Source organism: Aegilops tauschii, chromosome 5, assembly GCF_002575655.3.
Source record: "Aegilops tauschii subsp. strangulata cultivar AL8/78 chromosome 5, Aet v6.0, whole genome shotgun sequence".
Classification (NCBI taxonomy): Eukaryota; Viridiplantae; Streptophyta; class Magnoliopsida; order Poales; family Poaceae; genus Aegilops; species Aegilops tauschii.
In genome coordinates, this window is record NC_053039.3 from 421,291,319 (window position 1) to 421,311,334 (window position 20,016).

The 20,016-nt window shown below is 47.5% G+C and overlaps 1 protein-coding gene across 1 annotated transcript; it reads right to left on the bottom strand.

Annotated features, from left to right (window-relative positions):
• Positions 1-16,358: 16,358 nt before the first annotated feature.
• On the bottom strand, positions 16,359-18,517 carry LOC109766231 (sister chromatid cohesion 1 protein 3). The gene has a single exon (XM_020324997.4). The coding sequence runs from the start codon at positions 18,458-18,460 to the stop codon at positions 16,580-16,582; it is 1,881 nt and encodes a 626-aa protein (XP_020180586.1). The 5' UTR covers positions 18,461-18,517; the 3' UTR covers positions 16,359-16,579.
• Positions 18,518-20,016: the final 1,499 nt, after the last annotated feature.

Genomic DNA, 20,016 nt, shown 5'->3' on the forward strand with positions numbered 1-20,016 from the left:
TGCAACCCAGACATTTTGAGTATGTGTTCGCTGACGGAACTATTCTCCTCCATCTTACAACTGTAGAACTTGTCGGAGACTTCATATCTCTCGACCCGGGCATGAGCTTGGAAAACCATTTTCAGCTCTTGGAACATCTCATATGCTCCGTGCTGCTCGAAACGCTTTTGGAGCCCCGGTTCTAAGCTGTAAAGCATGCCGCACTGAACCAGGGAGTAATCATCAACACGTGTTTGCCAGGCGTTCAGAACGTCTTGGTTTGCTGGGACGGGTGCTTCACCTAGCGGTGCTTCAAGGACATATGCTTTCTTGGCAGCTATGAGGATGATCCTCAAGTTCCGGACCTAGTCCGTATAGTTTCTACCATCGTCTTTCAGCTTGGTTTTCTCTAGGAACGCGTTGAGGTTGAGGTTGACATTAGTGTGGGCCATTTGATCTACAAGACATATTGTAAAGATTTTAGACTAAGTTCATGATAATTAAGTTCATCTAATCAAATTATTAATGAACTCCCACTCAGACAGACATCCCTCTAGCCATCTAAGTGATACATGATCCGAGTCAACTAGGCCGTGTCCGATCATCACGTGAGACGGACTAGTCATCATCGGTGAACATCTTCATGATGATCGTATCTGCTATACGACTCATGTTCGACCTTTTGGTCTCTTGTGTTCTGAGGCCATGTCTGTACATGCTAGGCTCGTCAAGTCAACCTAAGTGTATTGCGTGTGTAAATCTGGCTTACACCCGTTGTATGCGAATGTTAGAACCTATCACACCCGATCATCACGTGGTGCTTCGGAACAACGAACCTTCACAACGGTGCATAGTTAGGGGGAACACTTTCTTGAAATTTTAGCGAGGGATCATCTTATTTATGCTACCGTCGTTCTAAGCAAATAAGATGTAAAAACATGATAAACATCACGTGCAATCAAATAGTGACATGATATGGCCAATATCATTTTGCTCCTTTTGATCTCCATCTTCGGGGCGCCATGTTCATCATTGTCACCGGCATGACACCATGATCTCCATCATCATGATCTCCATCATCGTGTCTTCATGAAGTTGTCTCGCCAACTATTACTTCTACTATTATGGCTAAAGGTTAGCAATAAAGTAAAGTAATTACATGGCGTTTCAGTTGACACGCGGGTCATAAATAAATTAAGACAACTCCTATGGCTCCTGCCGGTTGTCATACTCATCGACATGCAAGTCGTGATTCCTATTACAAGAACATGATCAATCTCATACATCACATATATCATTCATCACATTCTTCTGGCCATATCACATCACATGACACATGCTGCAAAAACAAGTTAGATGTCCTCTAATTGTTGTTGCAAATTTTTATGTGGCTACTATAGGTTTCTAGCCAGAACGTTTCTTACCTACGCCAAAACCACAACGTGATATGCCAATTTCTATTTACCCTTCATAAGGACCCTTTTCATCGAATCCGATCCGACTAAAGTGGGAGAGACAGACACCCGCTAGCCACCTTATGCAACTAGTGCATGTCAGTCGATGGAACCTGTCTCACGTAAGCGTACGTGTAAGGTCGGTCCGGGCCGCTTCATCCCACGATGCCGCCGAATCAAGATAAGACTAGTAACGGCAAGTAAATTGACAAAATTGACGCCCACAACAACTTGTGTTCTACTCGTGCATAGAAACTATGCATAGACCTAGCTCATGATGCGACTGTTGGGGATCGTAACAGAAATTTAAAATTTTCTACACATCACCAAGATCAATCTATGGAGTCATCCAGCAACGAGAGAGAGAGGAGTGCATCTACATGCCCTTGTAGATCGCTAGCGGAAGCGTTCAAGAGAACGGGGTTGATGGAGTCGTACTCGTCGTGATCCAAATCACCGATGATCCTAGCGCCGAACGGACGGCACCTCCGCGTTCAACACACGTACGGAGCGGAGACGTCTCCTCCTTCTTGATCCAGCAAGGGGGAAGGAGAAGTTGATGGAGATCCAGCAGCACGACGGCGTGGTGGTGGAAGCAGCGGGATTCCAGCAAGGCTTCGCCAAGCGCTACCGGAGGAGGAAGAGGTGTCACGGGAGGGAGAGGGAGGCGCCAGGGCTTAGAGTGCGGCTGCCCTCCCTCCCCTCCACTATATATAGGGCTAGGGGGTGCATGCCCCCCTTGGAGATCCCATCTAGACGGGGGGCGGCGGCCCCTCAGGGGGCAACGGCCCCCTTAGGGTTTCCAACCAGGGGGCGCATGCCCCCTTGGGGGGCAACGACCCCCTAGGGTTTCCAACCCTAGGAGCCTTGGGCCCTTGGGTGGGGCGCACCAGCCCACCAAGGGCTGGTTCCCATGCCACTTCAGCCCATGGGGCCCTCCGGGATAGGTGGCCCCACCCGGTGGACCCCCGGGACCCTTCCGGTGGTCCCGGTACAATACCGGTGACCCCCGAAACTCTCCCGATGGCCGAAACTAGACTTCTTATATATAAATCTTTACCTCCGGACCATTCCGGAACTCCTCGTGACATCCAGGATCTCATCTAGGACTCCGAACAACTTTAGGTTAACCGCATACTAATATCTCTACAACTCTAGCATCACCGAACCTTAAGTGTGTAGACCCTACGGGTTCGGGAGACACGTAGACATGACCGAGACAACTCTCCGGTCAATAACCAACAGCGGGATCTGGATACCCATGTTGGCTCCCACATGCTCCACGATAATCTCATCAGATGAACCACGATGTCGAGGATTCAATCAATCTCGCATACAATTCCCTTTGTCAATCGGTACGTTACTTGCCCGAGATTCGATCGTCGGTATCCCAATACCTCGTTCAATCTCATTACCGGCAAGTCACTTTACTTGTTCCGTAATGCATGATCCCGTGACTAACTACTTAGTCACATTGAGCTCATTATGATGATGCAATACCGAGTGGGCCCAGAGATACATCTCCGTCATTCGGAGTGACAAATCCCAGTCTCGATCCGTGCCAACCCAACAGACACTTTCGGAGATACCTGTAGTGCACCTTTATAGCCACCCAGTTACGTTGTGACGTTTGGTACACCCAAAGCATTCCTACGGTGTCCGGGAGTTGCACGATCTCATGGTCTAAGGAAATGATACTTGACATTAGAAAAGCTTCAGCAAACGAACTACACGATCTAGTGCTATGCTTAGGATTGGGTCTTGTCCATCACATCATTCTCCTAATGATGTGATCCCGTTATCAATGACATCCAATGTCCATGGTCAGGAAACCGTAACCATCTATTGATCAACGAGCTAGTCAACTAGAGGCTCACTAGGGACATGTTATGGTCTATGTGTTCACACATGTATTACGATTTCCGGATAACACAATTATAGCATGGACAATAGACAATTATCATGAACAAGGAAATATAATAATAACCATTTTATTATTGCCTCTAGGGCATATTTCCAACATGTGTCTGTAATGAGAGTGAAGTGTTGAACATGATTTGGTAAAGGTATCGATGAGAGGCCATGTAGGAGTACATGGTGGGTTGTTTCATTGAGACCGTCCTTAAGAACTGAGATATATATGTGTGACTGAAGATCAGCTACTACCACGCGTTGGGCCCGAAACCAATGGACCCTCTCGACTTATTAACCACTCTTGTCCTCTGTCCAGGAGTTGCAAGTAGTTTCTGGTGTTTTTAGTATGCTGGAGGCCGTGCGCAGCGCTGACCTTAGGGGTGGGTTGTGATGCGGTAGGCTCGTGGCACGGTGTACCGAGTCGCCCGTTTGGTGTCTCGGGAACCCTGCACACATCGTTTGGGGCTGTTGAGGACACCCCGGCCGGATTTCCTTGCGGATGGAACCCGAATAGGCGATAAACCTGGACTAGAGACTCGTGTGTTTAGTCAGGTCGTGGTCGACACCCTTGCTGGGCTTCCGCTTGAAGGTTGCCGAGTACATGTCGTGTAAACGGCGATAAGTGGTGGAAGCGTGTGTGAAGAAGTACACCCCTGCAGGGTATAAAACTATTCGAATAGCCGCGTCCGTGGTAAAGGACTACTTGGTCGCTTATGCAGTTCATAGACAAGTTAATGATTACTACTAAAAGACTCAAGATAAGTGTGAGTACCGCGGATGGCCCCCTCATAGGATGACGAGGGAGGATCCACGGTGGAGTATTGAGATGGTGATTAGTGGACTCGTGTGCGAAAACTATTTTACAAGTGGTGTCTCATAGGATAGCTTAGCCAAGAGTCAAAGCTGGCTTGCTGCAATAACTCCACTACCCTTCTTGAGAATGTGCATGTATAGTAGGATCTGTTGTAAGACTTGCTGAGTACCTTTGTACTCATGTTGCTTTAATTACTGTTTTCAGACGACGACACCACCCCCTCCGATGGGTTCTATGTAGATCTCGATGTTGACGAGTGACTTGCCACCCAGGTGGTGATCTAAGCTTGTGAAGGGCCCTATGTAGATAGACAGGCTTCATCAAGCCTTCTTTCTTTCTAGTGTCTGTACTCAGACTAGTTGCTTCCGCATGTGCTTGTATGTTTGTATGACTTGAGTGTCAGGTCGTGTGACCCCTATCTGTATGAACATGTTATGTATGGCTCTCCGGAGCCTTTAAATAAAGTACTTTGAGTTGTAGAGTTTTGTTGTGATGCCATGTTGTATTTACACATATCGAGCATATTGTGTGTATGATTGAAATGCTTGGTATGTGTGGGATCCGACAATCTAGTTGTTTATCCTTGGCAGCCTCTCTTATGGGGAAATGTAGTCTAGTGCTTCCATGAGCCATAGTACTCCGCTATAGCCTGGTTCACCGGAGTCCTGCTAGCCCAGCACTACTGCTCCGGAACACTTGACTGGCCGGCATGTGTTTCACTTCGTTCCTGTGTCTGTCCCTTCGGGGAAATGTCACGCGGTGACATCCGAAGTCCTGCCTAGCCTGCTATAGCCCGGGTTCCCGGAGTCCTGTTAGCCTAGTGCTACAGCCCGGATTCACACGCTGCTGACCGACATGCTCGATGTTGATTCATGTATGCCTGTCCCCGTTAGTTAGTGCCGCTTTGGGTTCACGACTAGCCATGTCGGCCCGGGTTCTCTGTCATATGGATGCTAGCGACACTATCATATACGTGAGCCAAAAGGCGCAAACGGTCCCGGGCCATGGTAAGGCGACACCCGTGGGAATACCGTGCGTGAGGCCGCAGAGTGATATGAGGTGTTACAGGCTAGATCGGTGTGACTTAGAATCGGGGTCCTGACAATATGATGCAGCCGGAAGGTTTTGTCGATCCTAAGAATGCTGGCAAGGTATGCAAGCTCCAGCGCTCCATCTATGGGCTGGTGCAAGAATCTCGGAGTTGGAACATTCGCTTTAATGAAGTGATCAAAGCGTTTGGGATTATACAGACTTATGGAGAAGCCTGTATTTACAAGAAAGTGAGTGGGAGCTCTGTAGAATTTCTCATATTATATGTGGATGACATACTATTGATGGGAAATGATGTAGAATTTTTTGAAAGGATCAAGGCCTACTTGAATAAGTGTTTTTCAATGAAAGACCTTGGAGAAGCTCCTGACATATTAGGCATCAAGATCTGTAGAGATAGATCGAGATGCCTCATTGGTCTTTCACAAAGCACATACCATGACAAGATATTGAAGAAGTTCAATATGGATCAGTCCAAGAAGGGGTTCTTGCCTGTATTGCAAGGTGTGAGATTGAGCACAGCTCAATGCCCGACCTCGGCAGAAGATAGAGAAAAGATGAGTGTCATCCCCTATGCCTCAGCCATAGGCTCTATTATGTACGCCATGCTGTGTACCAGACCTGATGTGAACCTTGCCGTAAGTTTGGTAGGGAGGTACCAAAGTGATCCCGCAATGGAACACTGGACATCGGTCAAGAACATCCTAAAGTACCTGAGAAGGACTAAGGATATGTTTCTCGTTTATGGAGGTGCCGAAGAGCACGTCGTAAAGAGTTACGTCGATGCTAGCTTTGACACAGATCCGGATGATTCCAAGTCACAAACCGGATACGTGTATGTTTTGAATGGTGGGCCAGTCAGCTGGTGCAGTTGCAAGCAAAGCGTCATTGCGGGATCTAAATGTGAAGCGGAGTACATAGCTGCTTCGGAAGCAGCACAGGAAGGAGTCTGGATGAAGGAGTTTATCACTGACCTAGGAGTGATTCCCAATGCGTCGGGCCCGATGACTTTCTTCTGTGACAACACTGGAGCTATTTCCCTTGCCAAGGAGCCCAGGTTTTACAAGAAGACCAGGCACATCAAGCGCCGCTTCAACTCCATTCGTGAATATATTCAAGATGGAGACATAGATATTTGTAAAGTACATACGGATCTGAATGTTGCAGATCCGTTGACTAAACCTCTTCCACGAGCAAAACATGATCAGCACCAGAACTCTATGGGTGTTCGATTCATCACAATGTAACTGGATTATTGACTCTAGTGCAAGTGGGAGACTGGTGGAAATATGCCCTAGAGGCAATAATAAAATGGTTATTATTATATTTCCTTGTTCATGATAATTGTCTATTGTTCATGCTATAATTGTATTAACCGGAAACCATAATACATGTGTGAATACATAGACCACTACATGTCCCTAGTGAGCCTCTAGTTGACTTGCTCGTTGATCAATAGATGGTTGTGGTTTCCTGACCATGGACATTGGATGTCGTTGTTAACGGGATCACATCATTAGGAGAATGATGTGATGGACAAGACCCAATCCTAAGCATAGCACAAGATCGTGTAGTTCATTTGCTAGAGCTTTTCTAATGTCAAGTATCATTTCCTTAGACCATGAGATTGTGCAACTCCCGGATGCCGTACGAATGCTTTGGGTGTATCAAACGTCACAACATAACTGGGTGAGTATAAAGGTGCACTACACGTATCTCCGAAAGTGTCTGTTGAGTTGGTACGAATCGAGACTGGAATTTGCCACTCCGTATGACGGAGAGGTATCTCTGGGCCCACTCGGTAATGCATCATCATAATGATCTCAATGTGACTAAGGAGTTAGCCACGGGATCAAGTGTTACGGAATGAGTAAAGAGACTTGCTGGTAACGAGATTGAACAAGGTATGGGGATACCGACGATCGAATCTCGGGCAAGTAACATACTGATGGACAAAGGGAATTGTATATGGGATTCATTGAATCCCCGACATCGTGGTTCATCCAATGAGATCATCATGGAACATGTGGGAGCCATTATGGGTATCTAGATCCCGCTATTGGTTATTGGCCGGAGAGATGTCTCGGTCATGTCTGCATGGTTCTCGAACCCGTAGGGTCTACACACTTAAGGTTCGGTGACGCTAGAGTTGTAATGGGAATAGTATGTGGTTACCGAAGGTTGTTCGGAGTCCCGGATGAGATCCCGGACATGACGAGGAACTCCGGAATGGTTCGGAGGTGAAGATCGATATATTGGACGAAGGGTATTGGAGTCCAGAATTGTTCTAGGAGTACCGGGTGACGACCAGTGTGACCGAAAGGAGTTTCGGAGGTCCCGGCAAGCGTTGGGGGGCCTTATGGGCCAAGGGGAGGGGGCACACCAGCCTACTAAGGAGCTGTGCGCCCCTCCCACCGCATCTCACGTAACCTGAAGAGGTGGGGGCTCCTCCCCTAGGGCAGCCGCCCCTCCCGGCTTGGGGCCAAGTTTCCTAGGGGTGGGGGCGCCCAAACCCATCTAGGGTTTCCCCTTGGCCGCCCCCCCTTTAGATGCATCTAAGGGGGTCGGCCCCTCTCCCCTTCACCCTATAAATAGAAGGGGGTGGGAGGGCAGCCGCACCCTTCCCCTGGCGCAGCCCTCCCCCCTCCTACACCTCCCCCTGCTCCGTTGAGCTTGGCGAAGCCCTGCCAGAGAACCACGAGCTCCACCACCACCACGTCGTCGTGCTGCCGGAGTTCTCCCTCAACTTCTCCTCCCCCCTTGCTGGATCAAGAAGGAGGAGACGTCCCCAGGCTGTACGTGTGTTGAACGTGGAGGCGTCGTCCATTCGGCGCTAGATCGGATCTTCCGCGATTTGAATCGCCGCGAGTACCACTCCATCAACCGCGTTCTTTGCAACGCTTTCGCTTAGCGATCTTCAAGGGTATGAAGATGCACTCCCTCTCTCTCGTTGCTAGCATCTCCTAGATTGATCTTGGTGACACGTAGGAAAATTTTGAATTATTACTACGTTTCCCAACACTAAGTGACCTTAGCTCAGGAGAAATACAGTGAGGAATGTGTGTCCTCTGAGTTCATCTCAGCCGCCTCAACCAGACGTACAGTTGATATAGCAACTGGATCTGGTCTACCAAATCATTGTGTCTTCATCAAGCCTACCTGGTTTGAAATTCCTCAACCCTTACCTTACGTTATTCTGGTGCTAAAGAATTTTTGATCTACCTTATGATGAATTTGAACTGAAGACTTTCGTCATGTTGTCTTTCATTTCTTCAGTTCATCTTCTTCATGCTCGTATGCTCGTATGATTGCATGTTCTTCACCTATATGTACCTTGTATGCATGCTTTCTGTTTCTGTGGTGATTTAGTTTCCTCGCGTTTCTATTTTTTCACTCTGATCTTCGTCAAATTCATCAGAGTTTGATGAATTTCTAAAAATCTCCCATCCCCCCCCCCCCTCTGAGACCTGCACTTTCAATCCCCAAAGTTCTAGGGTCTCTTCTGGTCCAGAAAAAATCACCGTAAAGTTTCATCGTGTCTAGACTTCATTTCATGGTTTTTTGTGAAACAAAGAAATAAGCAGAAAACAGGAGCTGACACTAGGCACTAAGTTAATAGGTTAGTCCATAAAAATGATATGAAATGACATATAAAGCATACAAGATTGATAATATAATTGCTTGAAACAATAAAAATTTATAGATACGTGGGGGACGTATCACGTCCCACTTCACTATTATCTACCTCTATTATTTGCATTTAATATTGTAACTAGAAAGACAAGAGGCTTGACAACTCTCTTGCCACATTGGGTGCAAGGTTTTATTCTATTTGTGGGCAGGTGTTGTTTATCTTGCTAGCTTAGTTGACTCCTACTAGATTGATTACATTGATTCTCTAGCCGAGGAAAATACTTTATTATTGTTCTACTTCACCCTTCTGTGGACGAAGGCGTCACATTCACTCTCGTTGCCAGATCCAACGTCGCCCTACCAGTGCTCGGCATGTGGACAAAGAGGGGAAGGGGAACGGACAGGGTGGACGGAAACCTACGGAGAGGGGAGTGGGGAGTAACGTGAAGTTAGGGTTTGCTCCATATGGGGTTTTTAAGTGGGGACAGATTGGGGTTCGTGTGTGTCATGGTGTGCCGGGCTGACATGGCGGAATCATTCAGGCCTCCCCAAACCCGCCCCATATTTGGGGGTTTGAGGGGTGCCGGTCAGGCCGGACGTCCAAGGCGCGCTTGAGGAACCCGACAGTTTCACGTTTTTGTGATTGGGCACTAACCGGGTCGTCAATCTGGTCAGGTTGGGAGCCCAGCAGTAGATGCTCCCATAGAGCATCTACTGTTGGGCGCCACAAATTCCCAGGCGGACGGCCCGGTCACTGACCGGTCAAAAAATCCTGACCCAGACAGGCGGCTCAAACATGCCTCAAACGCCCGTTCTGACCGACACCCCTCATATCCAACCCATATCTAGGGAGGATATGGGGAGGCCCGGGCGCGTCCGCCATGTTCGACTGACGTGCGGGTCCCCCAGGAAAACACTCTGAAACCCGGCGGTCTGAAGCTCGTTTCCTCGGACGGACCGATGGTGCCGCGTGTCGGCGCTCCAGCGCGCCGCACAAGGCCCCTAGATCGGCTATTTAAGACGAACGCCGGGACCGAAACCCTACCCAACCACATTTCCTTGCCTGCTGTCCACGGCAGCCACTTTCCAATCGTCGTCCACCTCCACATTTCAATCATCGACCGCTCACCATTTGCCACCACAATCAAGTAGCCATACCACCACGTCGACGGGTCAGGAGCTACCCTTATCTAACACCAGAGCGTCGGTTGCATCTCCTTGAGCAGATCCAGGCAAGGCGCGAAGCCCGGATCACCGCGTGGCTACCACCGGACGCGGTGGATCCGAAAGAGGAGTTCGAGGATGAGGACGCATTGTAGGAGGAGCATGAGGACGCGGGGAACGCGGATCTGCAGGCGGAGTAGCATACAATCTTTAATTCCCTTCAGTCGGAGGCGGAGACCAACCGCCGTATCCTCTAGGCGGAGGAGGAAGCGGGCGTTGATGAGATGATTGCCTATATGGATGAAGAGGAGGAGCCCAAGCCCTCCTATACGCTCGTCTACGCAGCGCCAGGCAAGGAGATCATGGATATCCACGACGACGACTAATCATAGTTGGGCTACTATTATTTGCGTAGTAAGTAGGCATTTTTTCATGCATGGTATGAATTCAGGGGATGAAATACATAGTAGAAAATATAAGGTGTGAACTGTCACTGTCAACGGACGCATCCGATTGCGTCCACGGGTGTAGATGCTGTTACGACGACAGATGGCACGTTCTAAATCCACTGTCTGTTTTGCCTGGGCGCGCTTGTCTGACGAAATCGCGCGAGGTTTCCTAGCCAGTTTTGCCATCATCATCACATAATACCGGATCCAGTGTCGTCAGAGTTTACGGTGACCAGCTACAGCCCCGTACGTACCTGCAAGTAGTATTTGACAAGGACGCCGGCCGTTGCCGTCCGTCCGTCCGTCCACCGTCCACACGCTCCATTCGTTTTCGGATCGGAGCAAATACTGTCCAAGATTAATGGGCGAGAGGACTGTTCGGCCTGACGCTTGACACGGCAGTCTCACTTACCCCAGACCCAATACCATAACGCCAACTAATCCAACCCCAAAACCTTGTGATGATTCTCCTCTCCAAAACGGTCCCATACACGATACGGCCACACTTGTCGAGCAGTAGTACGACGGACACGCGCGACCGGACGGAAGGTACGGCGAGCGCTACCGCCTCGTAGCAAGAAAACAAAAGGGAGAAAAAGGAGAGGTGCAGGGTCGGCCGTATCGTCGGCGCTGCACTGCATTGGTCAGTGCAGCATGGGAGTATTATACTTCGTAGAGGAATTATATAATCGGGCGTGTGACAGGGAACCCGTAACCACCGTGCGTAATGCTACGCTATCCCGTTGCTTATAATCAATTGATTAGTTGGAGTAGACTAGTGAGCAACCAGGCCGGAGTGCTTAGCTCTACCTGCCGTGCACTAGATGTACACAACCTATAGCTGTAGAGTAGTCTGTAGACGTCGTCAGCCGTGGTCATCGCCTCTGTTGGATTAGGATTAGACATGGCCGGCCGTAGTTTTCGGCCTGCCCTGTACCAGCTCCCGGCAAAATGTTATCGGATCTTGTTTTTGAATATGTTTTCTATAGTTTATTACTACCATATATGCCGTTGGATGTGGTGTTATCGGATCTTAAACAAACAGCAGCAGGCAACAGATTACAGAGGATCATGAGGTCCAGACCCGGCGCTGCCCATTGACATTTTTCCGGCAATCGGCCACGAATCTCGAACGAACGGGAAAAAGAAAGATAATCGTGTACTACTACTGCGCTGGCATATGTGGTCGTGGCCGTTGCCGCCGTGTCGGTACGTACGTAGCTGGGGCACCGACCGGTCGATGAACGGCTTCAGCTGCGTGCGCAATCCTGGAACATTCAGCGCAGGGAATCGCTTACGAATACACGCCATCCATCAGCAGTATATTTATATTGCATAACCCGGCCCTGGCAACTTATACCAGAGGCATCCTCGATCACAATTTTTAAACACAATACATACACTCATCTTTATAAACACACACACATCCTATCTCTATCTTTATAAGGCCTGGCATAAATTTAAGAAAATACTAGCACCGGTATTAAGTCTAGAACTTAAATCTTGATGGGCTAAGGATATCACTGCCCGCCTAACTATTCAACCACATGTTGGTTCGCACATCCCAACCACATGGCACACCTTGTAATAAGCTACTATCTAAAAACCCAATATACAAAGTAAAACAGAGGCATCCTCAGACCGTCTTTCTTCCCTCGACCTCACATTTTCTTTGGTTGGTTCACTGAGCGAAGATGTACGCGAAGCCATGACCCTGCTCGACCGCTAAGTTAAATTACACCCGTAATAAGCATTCGGAATTACAGTACTACTACTACCTGGAACCAGTGTGGGCACAAATGCACGGGCCCACAGGCACGGGGAGACGATCTAGGTACTAGCGAATGTTTATATAGCGAGACGAAAGGATACGGTCGGGCACGTAGGCTGGACCGTACCGTACGTGGTCCGCGGCCAGTCCACATAGGCTGGGTGGCGTTCTCTGAAGATTTCTCAAGGCCGCACCGCAGCCAGCGAGCGCTCCCGCCCGTCCCAGCCAGTGCAGACACCTCCTATACCGTGCGGTATGCGTCTCCGATAGAGTGGATATTACAGGATTTCCGTCGCACACCATCGATTCTCCGGGACAATTGCCACATTACGCGCCGCAGCTCGTTAATTCCAAGAGCACCGACTGCTCGTGCCTGGAGTGGCCCAACCAACACCCGGTCATGCCTGGCTGGTGGACAACGGACACATGATGCATCTCCTCTCATCCCATTATCATCATCATCATCACACTATGATTGTTTCCGTTACCCTACCCAACACAGCGCGGCACGGCTTTGGGGCAACTCCAAGGGGCTTCCCCGTTTCGTCCCTGTATGTTTGGATTAGACTGTCTTACAGAAAACTCATCCAATGGACTCCCGGCCCGGACATGTCTGGACCGTCTGATATCCCTGTATATTCGGATCAAGCTGTCTTGACAAAAAAAAAACTCTAATAAGCACACTCCAGCCTCAAAGGGGGTAAGTAGGAGAGTCCAAGCCCCAATCCACCCTTCCCTCTCCCTCTCTCTCTCGCCACCCCCCCCCCCCCCCCCAACCCTCCTCAGCCGCCATCATCGGCACAATACCACCTTGACCGCCCGTTGCCACCATGGTGGATCTCTCTAGCCCCACAGATCCATCTACCTTGTCCGATATCTTCAAGGTACCACCACCAATCCGAACGCAGAGAGTATACAAAGGCTAAATAGTACTCCGTCTGTCCTACAATATAAGAACATTTTTGACACAACACTAGAGTAAAAGACACTCTTATACTATGGGACAGAGGGAGTAAATACTATGCTTGAAACCAAACTTAGGAACCAGGAGCGAAATCAAAATAATATCCATATCTCACTGATTCAGCTATGTAATCTGACATATATTGCACTAAGCTGAAGATATGACTGTAACTGCATATCTAAACCATATGACAGCAATATACCCAAAGTCTACTTTATGACTATCTGAACAAAACAAAAACGATTGAAAACAAGTCGCATGCACATGTAGTAAGAGTTCTGGAAGAGCACCATAGATGAGAGCGCCAACAATGGCGGCAGAATCGGGGGAAATTGTTTCAGACAAGTTTCATTAGTATACAACATAGAATACCTGAAGGCACTAAACTTGCTAATTGCAACAATAAGAAAGGAAAATCTATCAGGAGGGCAATTCCCAGATCTGGAACACAAATTTTTTCCTGGAACTGTGGATGACTCATTATCATTAACTCAACTGTACATGTTCGCGCTTGCTCAGAGATTAGTTAAATCACACTTGCAAGAAACTCACGGTGCACTTATCTGTACAGCCGACACCTCTCGTATCGTGTGCACAGAAATGGAGAAACAGTTGGCCCAATGATAATATGTTGAAAGCCCAAAGAAATACTTATTCTAAACTATTGTGGTATTTACTGCATTTTTCATGGGAATAATCATGATTTGCAATCACCGACCAAACTCTTTTGCCTTTTGAAGAAATTGGCTTTTTCTGAAAGTGTATATCTGAAGTCGATTAATAATATTGCTAATACATGTATCCAAAAGAGCTATCATTGAAGCCTAAAGATGTACAGTTTCAAAAGGTAAATCTAATGGAAACAGATAAAACCTTTAGCTCACATCGGGAGTGGTCTGCAAAGGAAGAAGAAATCAATATCCCTATCCGCAAGCATGAACAATGTAACCAGCAGACGTCTCCTAAAAAGGAAGAAGAAATTAAGATCCGCATCCAAAAGCATGAGTAGTGCATCTAATTTTACTCGCTGGACAAATAAAAAAATTGAGTGCGCAAATTAGTAGTCATCACAAAAGTGTCATCGGCCACAGCCACTGAAAAGGCAAATATAACACGCTGATATTCCATGCGTTTCCGTAAGCAGGCTCACTATACCTATGCGTAGCAACATTCCGTCTGCAATCGAAACCAAATATAAGATAATAAACCCATTTATAGTTCAGAACTTCCAGTATATATTGCTTCAATAAATTTGACAATCTGACAATGAGCACTAAAATTAAGTAAACCAAACATTGCAGTTCCAAATCTGTTATGGAGAAGTCCTAGTGCATCGCTGTTGATAGGAAATGTTCTACCCGACATAAACCTAGCTTACCTTCCTATGGCAGTATGTCTATCCTATTCAAGTGAAGTCACAGATGCCTCAGTATCCTAGTATTTACTGGTTGGTCTGAAGCAATAGTCCAGTAGTAGAGCATGACCAAGAAATGTCACAAGAATAAGATAATTTCAAGTTCTGATGCGGGCAGAATCAAAGAGATAGCAAGCAAGATCAAAAGTTTAGTAGTGAAGATCAAATTAGAAAATCAGATAGGAGACCTTCCAAATAATTTTTTATTTAGTGCCCCACTGTCCTCCAAACAAGTATTGGTCTATCACAACAAAACCATTTAACAATTTAAGATAAATTATAGACCAGGTGAACCTTGAGAAGCTAAGCATTAACCTACCTTGCACATCAACAGATCTCTCCCTCAGGTAATGCCCAAACAATAATGGCATAAATAAGACTTGGCATCATATAACACTGTGAATGTGAATATGACTGAATTAGCACACTTAAACGAATCTAACCAAAATATAAACATCATTGCTCAATCCTGAAGCTAACATTGACCAAAATCACTAACCTTTGGTCCTGAAATCAGGCATGCCTCTTCAAGAACTATAAATTGTTGGTGATCTTAAGCCTAAAGGGGCCCAGATATCACATATATTTATGGCACCAACCTAGGTGTAGCTTGTTGTGCGGTGCCTTCCCTGGCGTAAGACCATTCAGTAAGGTGCATGTAAACAGAACAATAAGATGCATTATGCGTAAACTAGGACCCCTCTATCTCAGACATGTGAATAAACAGAAGTTCATTCATTAGTTCCACCCACAGAATAAACATCAATAGATAATCTCTAGTTAATTCAACAATTACTGAATTACAGGTAACTTTCATGTGAGCAACAAACAGAAGTCGCTAACCACAGGCTTGTTCTTGGAGAGTGAAAAGTTTTGGTACCTTAACTGGACAGACATCAGAGGAAAACTTCAGCCCCATTCTTAATACTATCTCCATTGCAAGATTTAGGCAAGAATTTCTGTTGAGAACAAATTAAAAACTCTTTCTAAGAAGCCAGGACCACATGATGAAGCACATATTGTTTCATTTTTCAGTTCCACAGGGTAACATCTAGAAATGAATGCTAACTAATTCAAGAATTACATGATAACTTCCAGGTGAGAAACAAATAAAAGTTCCTATAACCACTGGCTTTTTCTTGGTGGATCAAAATTTAAAATATGAAGGCAAGGTACAAGTGGTACATAGGATCCAGATAGCACAGGAAGCTTCCCCTGTTCAGGCTAGAGCTTAAGCAGGGATGACTAACATGATATAGAGTGAGAAGAGGAAAAGCAAAATCCTAACCTGGTTGACCTAGTTGCTCTGCAACTAACCGAGTTACAAAATAATTCTGTTAATTTACCTGCAGGGATATGATTGGTACCATTCATCTCTAGTTCCTGACACACCGCTGGAAAACATTAAGAGAAAAGGTCTCTGAGTGCAATCTCCTCTGTAAAGTAATAAGACGTTTTAGATCACTACTTTGATATTATTTACCAGATTCTTACTTTCTGGGCCAGACAATTGAAGAAAGCCTGAAAGGAAATGTATCATCTGCAAAATGTGTGTCTACATTATTACTGGACGGTGTCAGCAATCAAATTGACTGATAAATCAGAATTATACCAAAAGAATTAAATTCATGTGCTAAATCTAAATCAATATTCAACTCCCTCCTTCCCATAGGCAACACCAGTCACACAGCAAAAAATCAACCAATAAAATCACACGTCGGTAGCTCAGCACAGGTGCAAAGACAAGGAGGGTTGAAACAGATTACAATGTATACAAAACACCTTCAGCTCCACTCACACTAGCATTTCCAGGTTCTTAACAGAACTGAGACAAACTGAGATACACACCAAATATTACACAAAGCTTAGAAGGCATAAAATAACATAGCACTATTCTAAACCAGGACTGATATTACACAGGCCAGGAAAGCAAAAGAAAATAGTCTAATTGAACTGAAGGGAAACAGAGTTGTTCAAAGTTTAGCGCTCGAGAGTGACGGTCTAACCGAAACTGAAATATCGCCATACGCTTCTTCCTGATGGACATCGATATAATCATAGCTCTTCAGGGCCAATGTTTCAAAGAACATGCTTGCAGCTTGCTTCTTTGTCCTCCCGTCCAAGATTCTGTTTAAACTGAATTTCCCTGGCTGGTCTTCTGACGTGGCTGAAGACATCATACCTTTGAAGTACTGGGCGGCAGCCCTTGTCCTGGTAGACATGATGCTGCCTAATCCTGTGGTGCTGGTACCCGCACTGGATATCATGCTAGGGGTATTCATGAGCCCAGGAAACCCCGGTAGATCTTCGTCAAGATCATCAGTACCGAATGGGAAATCAGATTCAACAGTATTTTTTCCAAGTGATGCATAACTGCAATGTGTTAGTGGTACAGTAACACCAGCTCCTCCAAGTCCAGACCGCGGGGTTCCACTTCGACCAGGGGTTTCAAAAGGGGTGTGATCTTCTTCTCTTACTGGAGATAGATCCTTTCGTGGAGAGAAGCGAGGGAGCTCAGGTGGCGAATCAAATGGTGTTGCCTCTCCATTTACTAGAGACATTGAGTGACTCTGCTCCTTGTCACAAACATTCACAACATCAGCAGGCTGAGCATTCCCGTCAGGTGCAGGTGCATCTTCGTCACCAATGTTTACAGCATCAGCATCAGAGTCACTCACACGAGGGTAGTTCCCCTCATAAGCTTTATGAAGATCACTGCACATTCCTTGCACCAGAGGTTCAGAGAAGAGGCTGTCCTTTTGGCTTATCCTGTTGAACCTCCACACATCCACTGCTGTATGGGGCAGTATCTTCCTCCTGCGAGCCAGCCTACCTAGTTCAATGCCATCAATTTGATTACTCATATAATCATTGGAGAGCACAATTTCCTCATCAATTGCAGGCCTTCTCCTGTTCTCCTGTACATTCGCCCTTCTCCTTCTCCTGTTACCTTGTACTTGAGGTGGTGGAGATGGTTCAAGGACAAATGCTACAGGTGCCAAGAGTCCAGCGTCACCTGCTGGTTCTTCATCTTCTTCAACACGCTCATGGCTGATACGTGTCGGAGCATTGGGAATGGATGTCCGAAGCACAGGGGATACAGGTGAGAGCATTGCTGGTGACGTGGTAACCTTCTCTATGAACGGCGACGGATCTTCATCCATGGGGTCACCGCCATCAATAACATCTTCAAACCTTGACGCACTCTCAGAAGCTCGACGCAATATTTCTGGTGTATCTTGGTGGGTCACTGAAAAACTGCCATGGGGAGGAGGATCTACAGAAATAATATCCTCTAGAAACGGAGGGAATGTCTCCTGCTCATGCTGTACAGGCTCAAATCCTGAAGATCGACCAGCAGGAGACGTGAACTCTGCTCCACCATCCTCATCAAGGGTGATCATCACATACCCTTCTCCAGACAAGGTGATCTGATCAGAGGTCCGCCGATGACGATCCGGCGTATCCATCTGACGAATCGCATCATCAAGGCTCAAGTCATCCAGGCTGAAGGTCTCCGGCAGGGTGATTACCTCGAACGGAGCACGGTCCGCATCAACCGGCAGATCTATCGCCTCCATGGAGGCGAAGGCGGTCCTGACCGCGCTCAGCATCCGGTTGCAGTCCTGGAACAGGTGGTTCACCTTCCACGAGTAGATGCGGACGAGCCCGAGGAGGAGATGCCCCGACAGCCGGAGCGCGATGGGCACCTCGGGGTCCATGATGGACGCGGCGTAGGAGGGGACGTCGACGCCGTCGATCTGCGTCCGGTTGACCTTGCGCTCGAGGTGCGCGGCGATCCACACCGTGCCCAGCGGGCTCTTCCGAGCCAGGACGGAGTGGGAGTAGAACATCGCTGCGGCCTGGTGGAGAGGGAGGGAGGGTGGGGTTCGCGGGCGGGCGGGCTAGGGTTTGGTTGCGGCGGCGGAGGTGGCGGCGGCGAAGGCCGGGAGGGCGGGGGGGAAGATGAGATTGGGGCGGGATTGGATTGGGGGGAAGTTATCTTGCTGGGATGGGGGGCGGCGGGAAGATGAAATGGAGGGCGGGATCATTTTGGGAGGAAAGTTTCAATTTTGGCGGGATCATTTTGGGTGGAGGGTGGGGGGTGGGGGATCAATTTTGGCGGGATTATTTTGCGGGAAGTTTCTTTTTCTGTGCTGCTAAGGTTTCGTCTTTCCCTTCAAAAAAAATCTCGCCTTTTTCATCGGACGGCCACACCAATTTCCTCCTCGCACGCCCCATTTTTTCCAGCCAAAGAAAAAATACAAAAAGAACCGTGCTTTCTTCTCCTTCCGACCCACGGGATCAAAGCTGGCCAAACGGGCCGGGCCTGGCATGCCGGCCCGCGAGCACACTGGCACGGCACATGACGGGCCAAGCCCGGCACGCTCTAATCGGGTCGTGCCAGGCACACGGCACGCCTTGGGCCATGCCTGAGCCTGAAGGCTGGGCATGCGGGTCGGCATGGCACGGCATGTTTACCTTTTTTATTTATATATATATTTGTATATAAATGGCATAAGAAACAACTCAATAGGTCAAAATTGGCCCAAATAACAGCCTATCAGGCCAACAACCTAGCAAACAGGCGTGCCGTCGGGCCGGTCCGCATTGCTCCTGTGCTGTACCTGGACTGGAGTAGGCAGCACACGGGGCGACACGGCACGGCCCGACTAATAATCGTGCCACGGCGTGTCGGGCCGTGCCAAGCACGATTAAGATGGGCTGGGCCGGCCCGTTTGGCCAGCTCTGCGCGGGATACTCAAAGCTCCGTTAGACATCCATCAATCCAAATTCTTTCCCGTGAAAAGGATAGTTGCAACGCACACAATCATTCTTATTAAATATAGTACAAAACAAAAGTAACAAATCTCAAACCATTTTAAGATATGGAATTAACATATATTACCTCCATGTTGTGCCTAGGCATCCGCATCTATACAAATCTAAGACAAATAATTTTGGACAGGGGGAGTATGAGTAAGACGACTTCTTCCAAATCAATACCTTTAAGAAGGATTAAACGTCCCTGCGCCATCGTCCGCATGTCCGGTCGGAGACAACATGAAGAAGGATTTATATCTTGGTTGCCGAGACTATCGACAAAGGCCATTTTGACTGAATTGGTCGGAGCGTAGACGAGCAAGCAGAGCCCAGGAAAGAGGTCAGATCATCATAGAGCAGTCGACTATAAGTACAAGACTGCTGGCCTGAGAGAAGGCAGTCTCTCTCGGGAAACATGGCCCAATTTCTCTTCTTTCTTTTCACACGGGCAACAATTGGGAATAAAACAGACCATGAACATGAGCAACAACAAGTAGATAACGTCTTCAACAAAGTAACGACCCAAGTCCGCTACTATTCGGTACGATCAATAAAGACCGTAACAAAAGTTCTCACTTCAGACGTG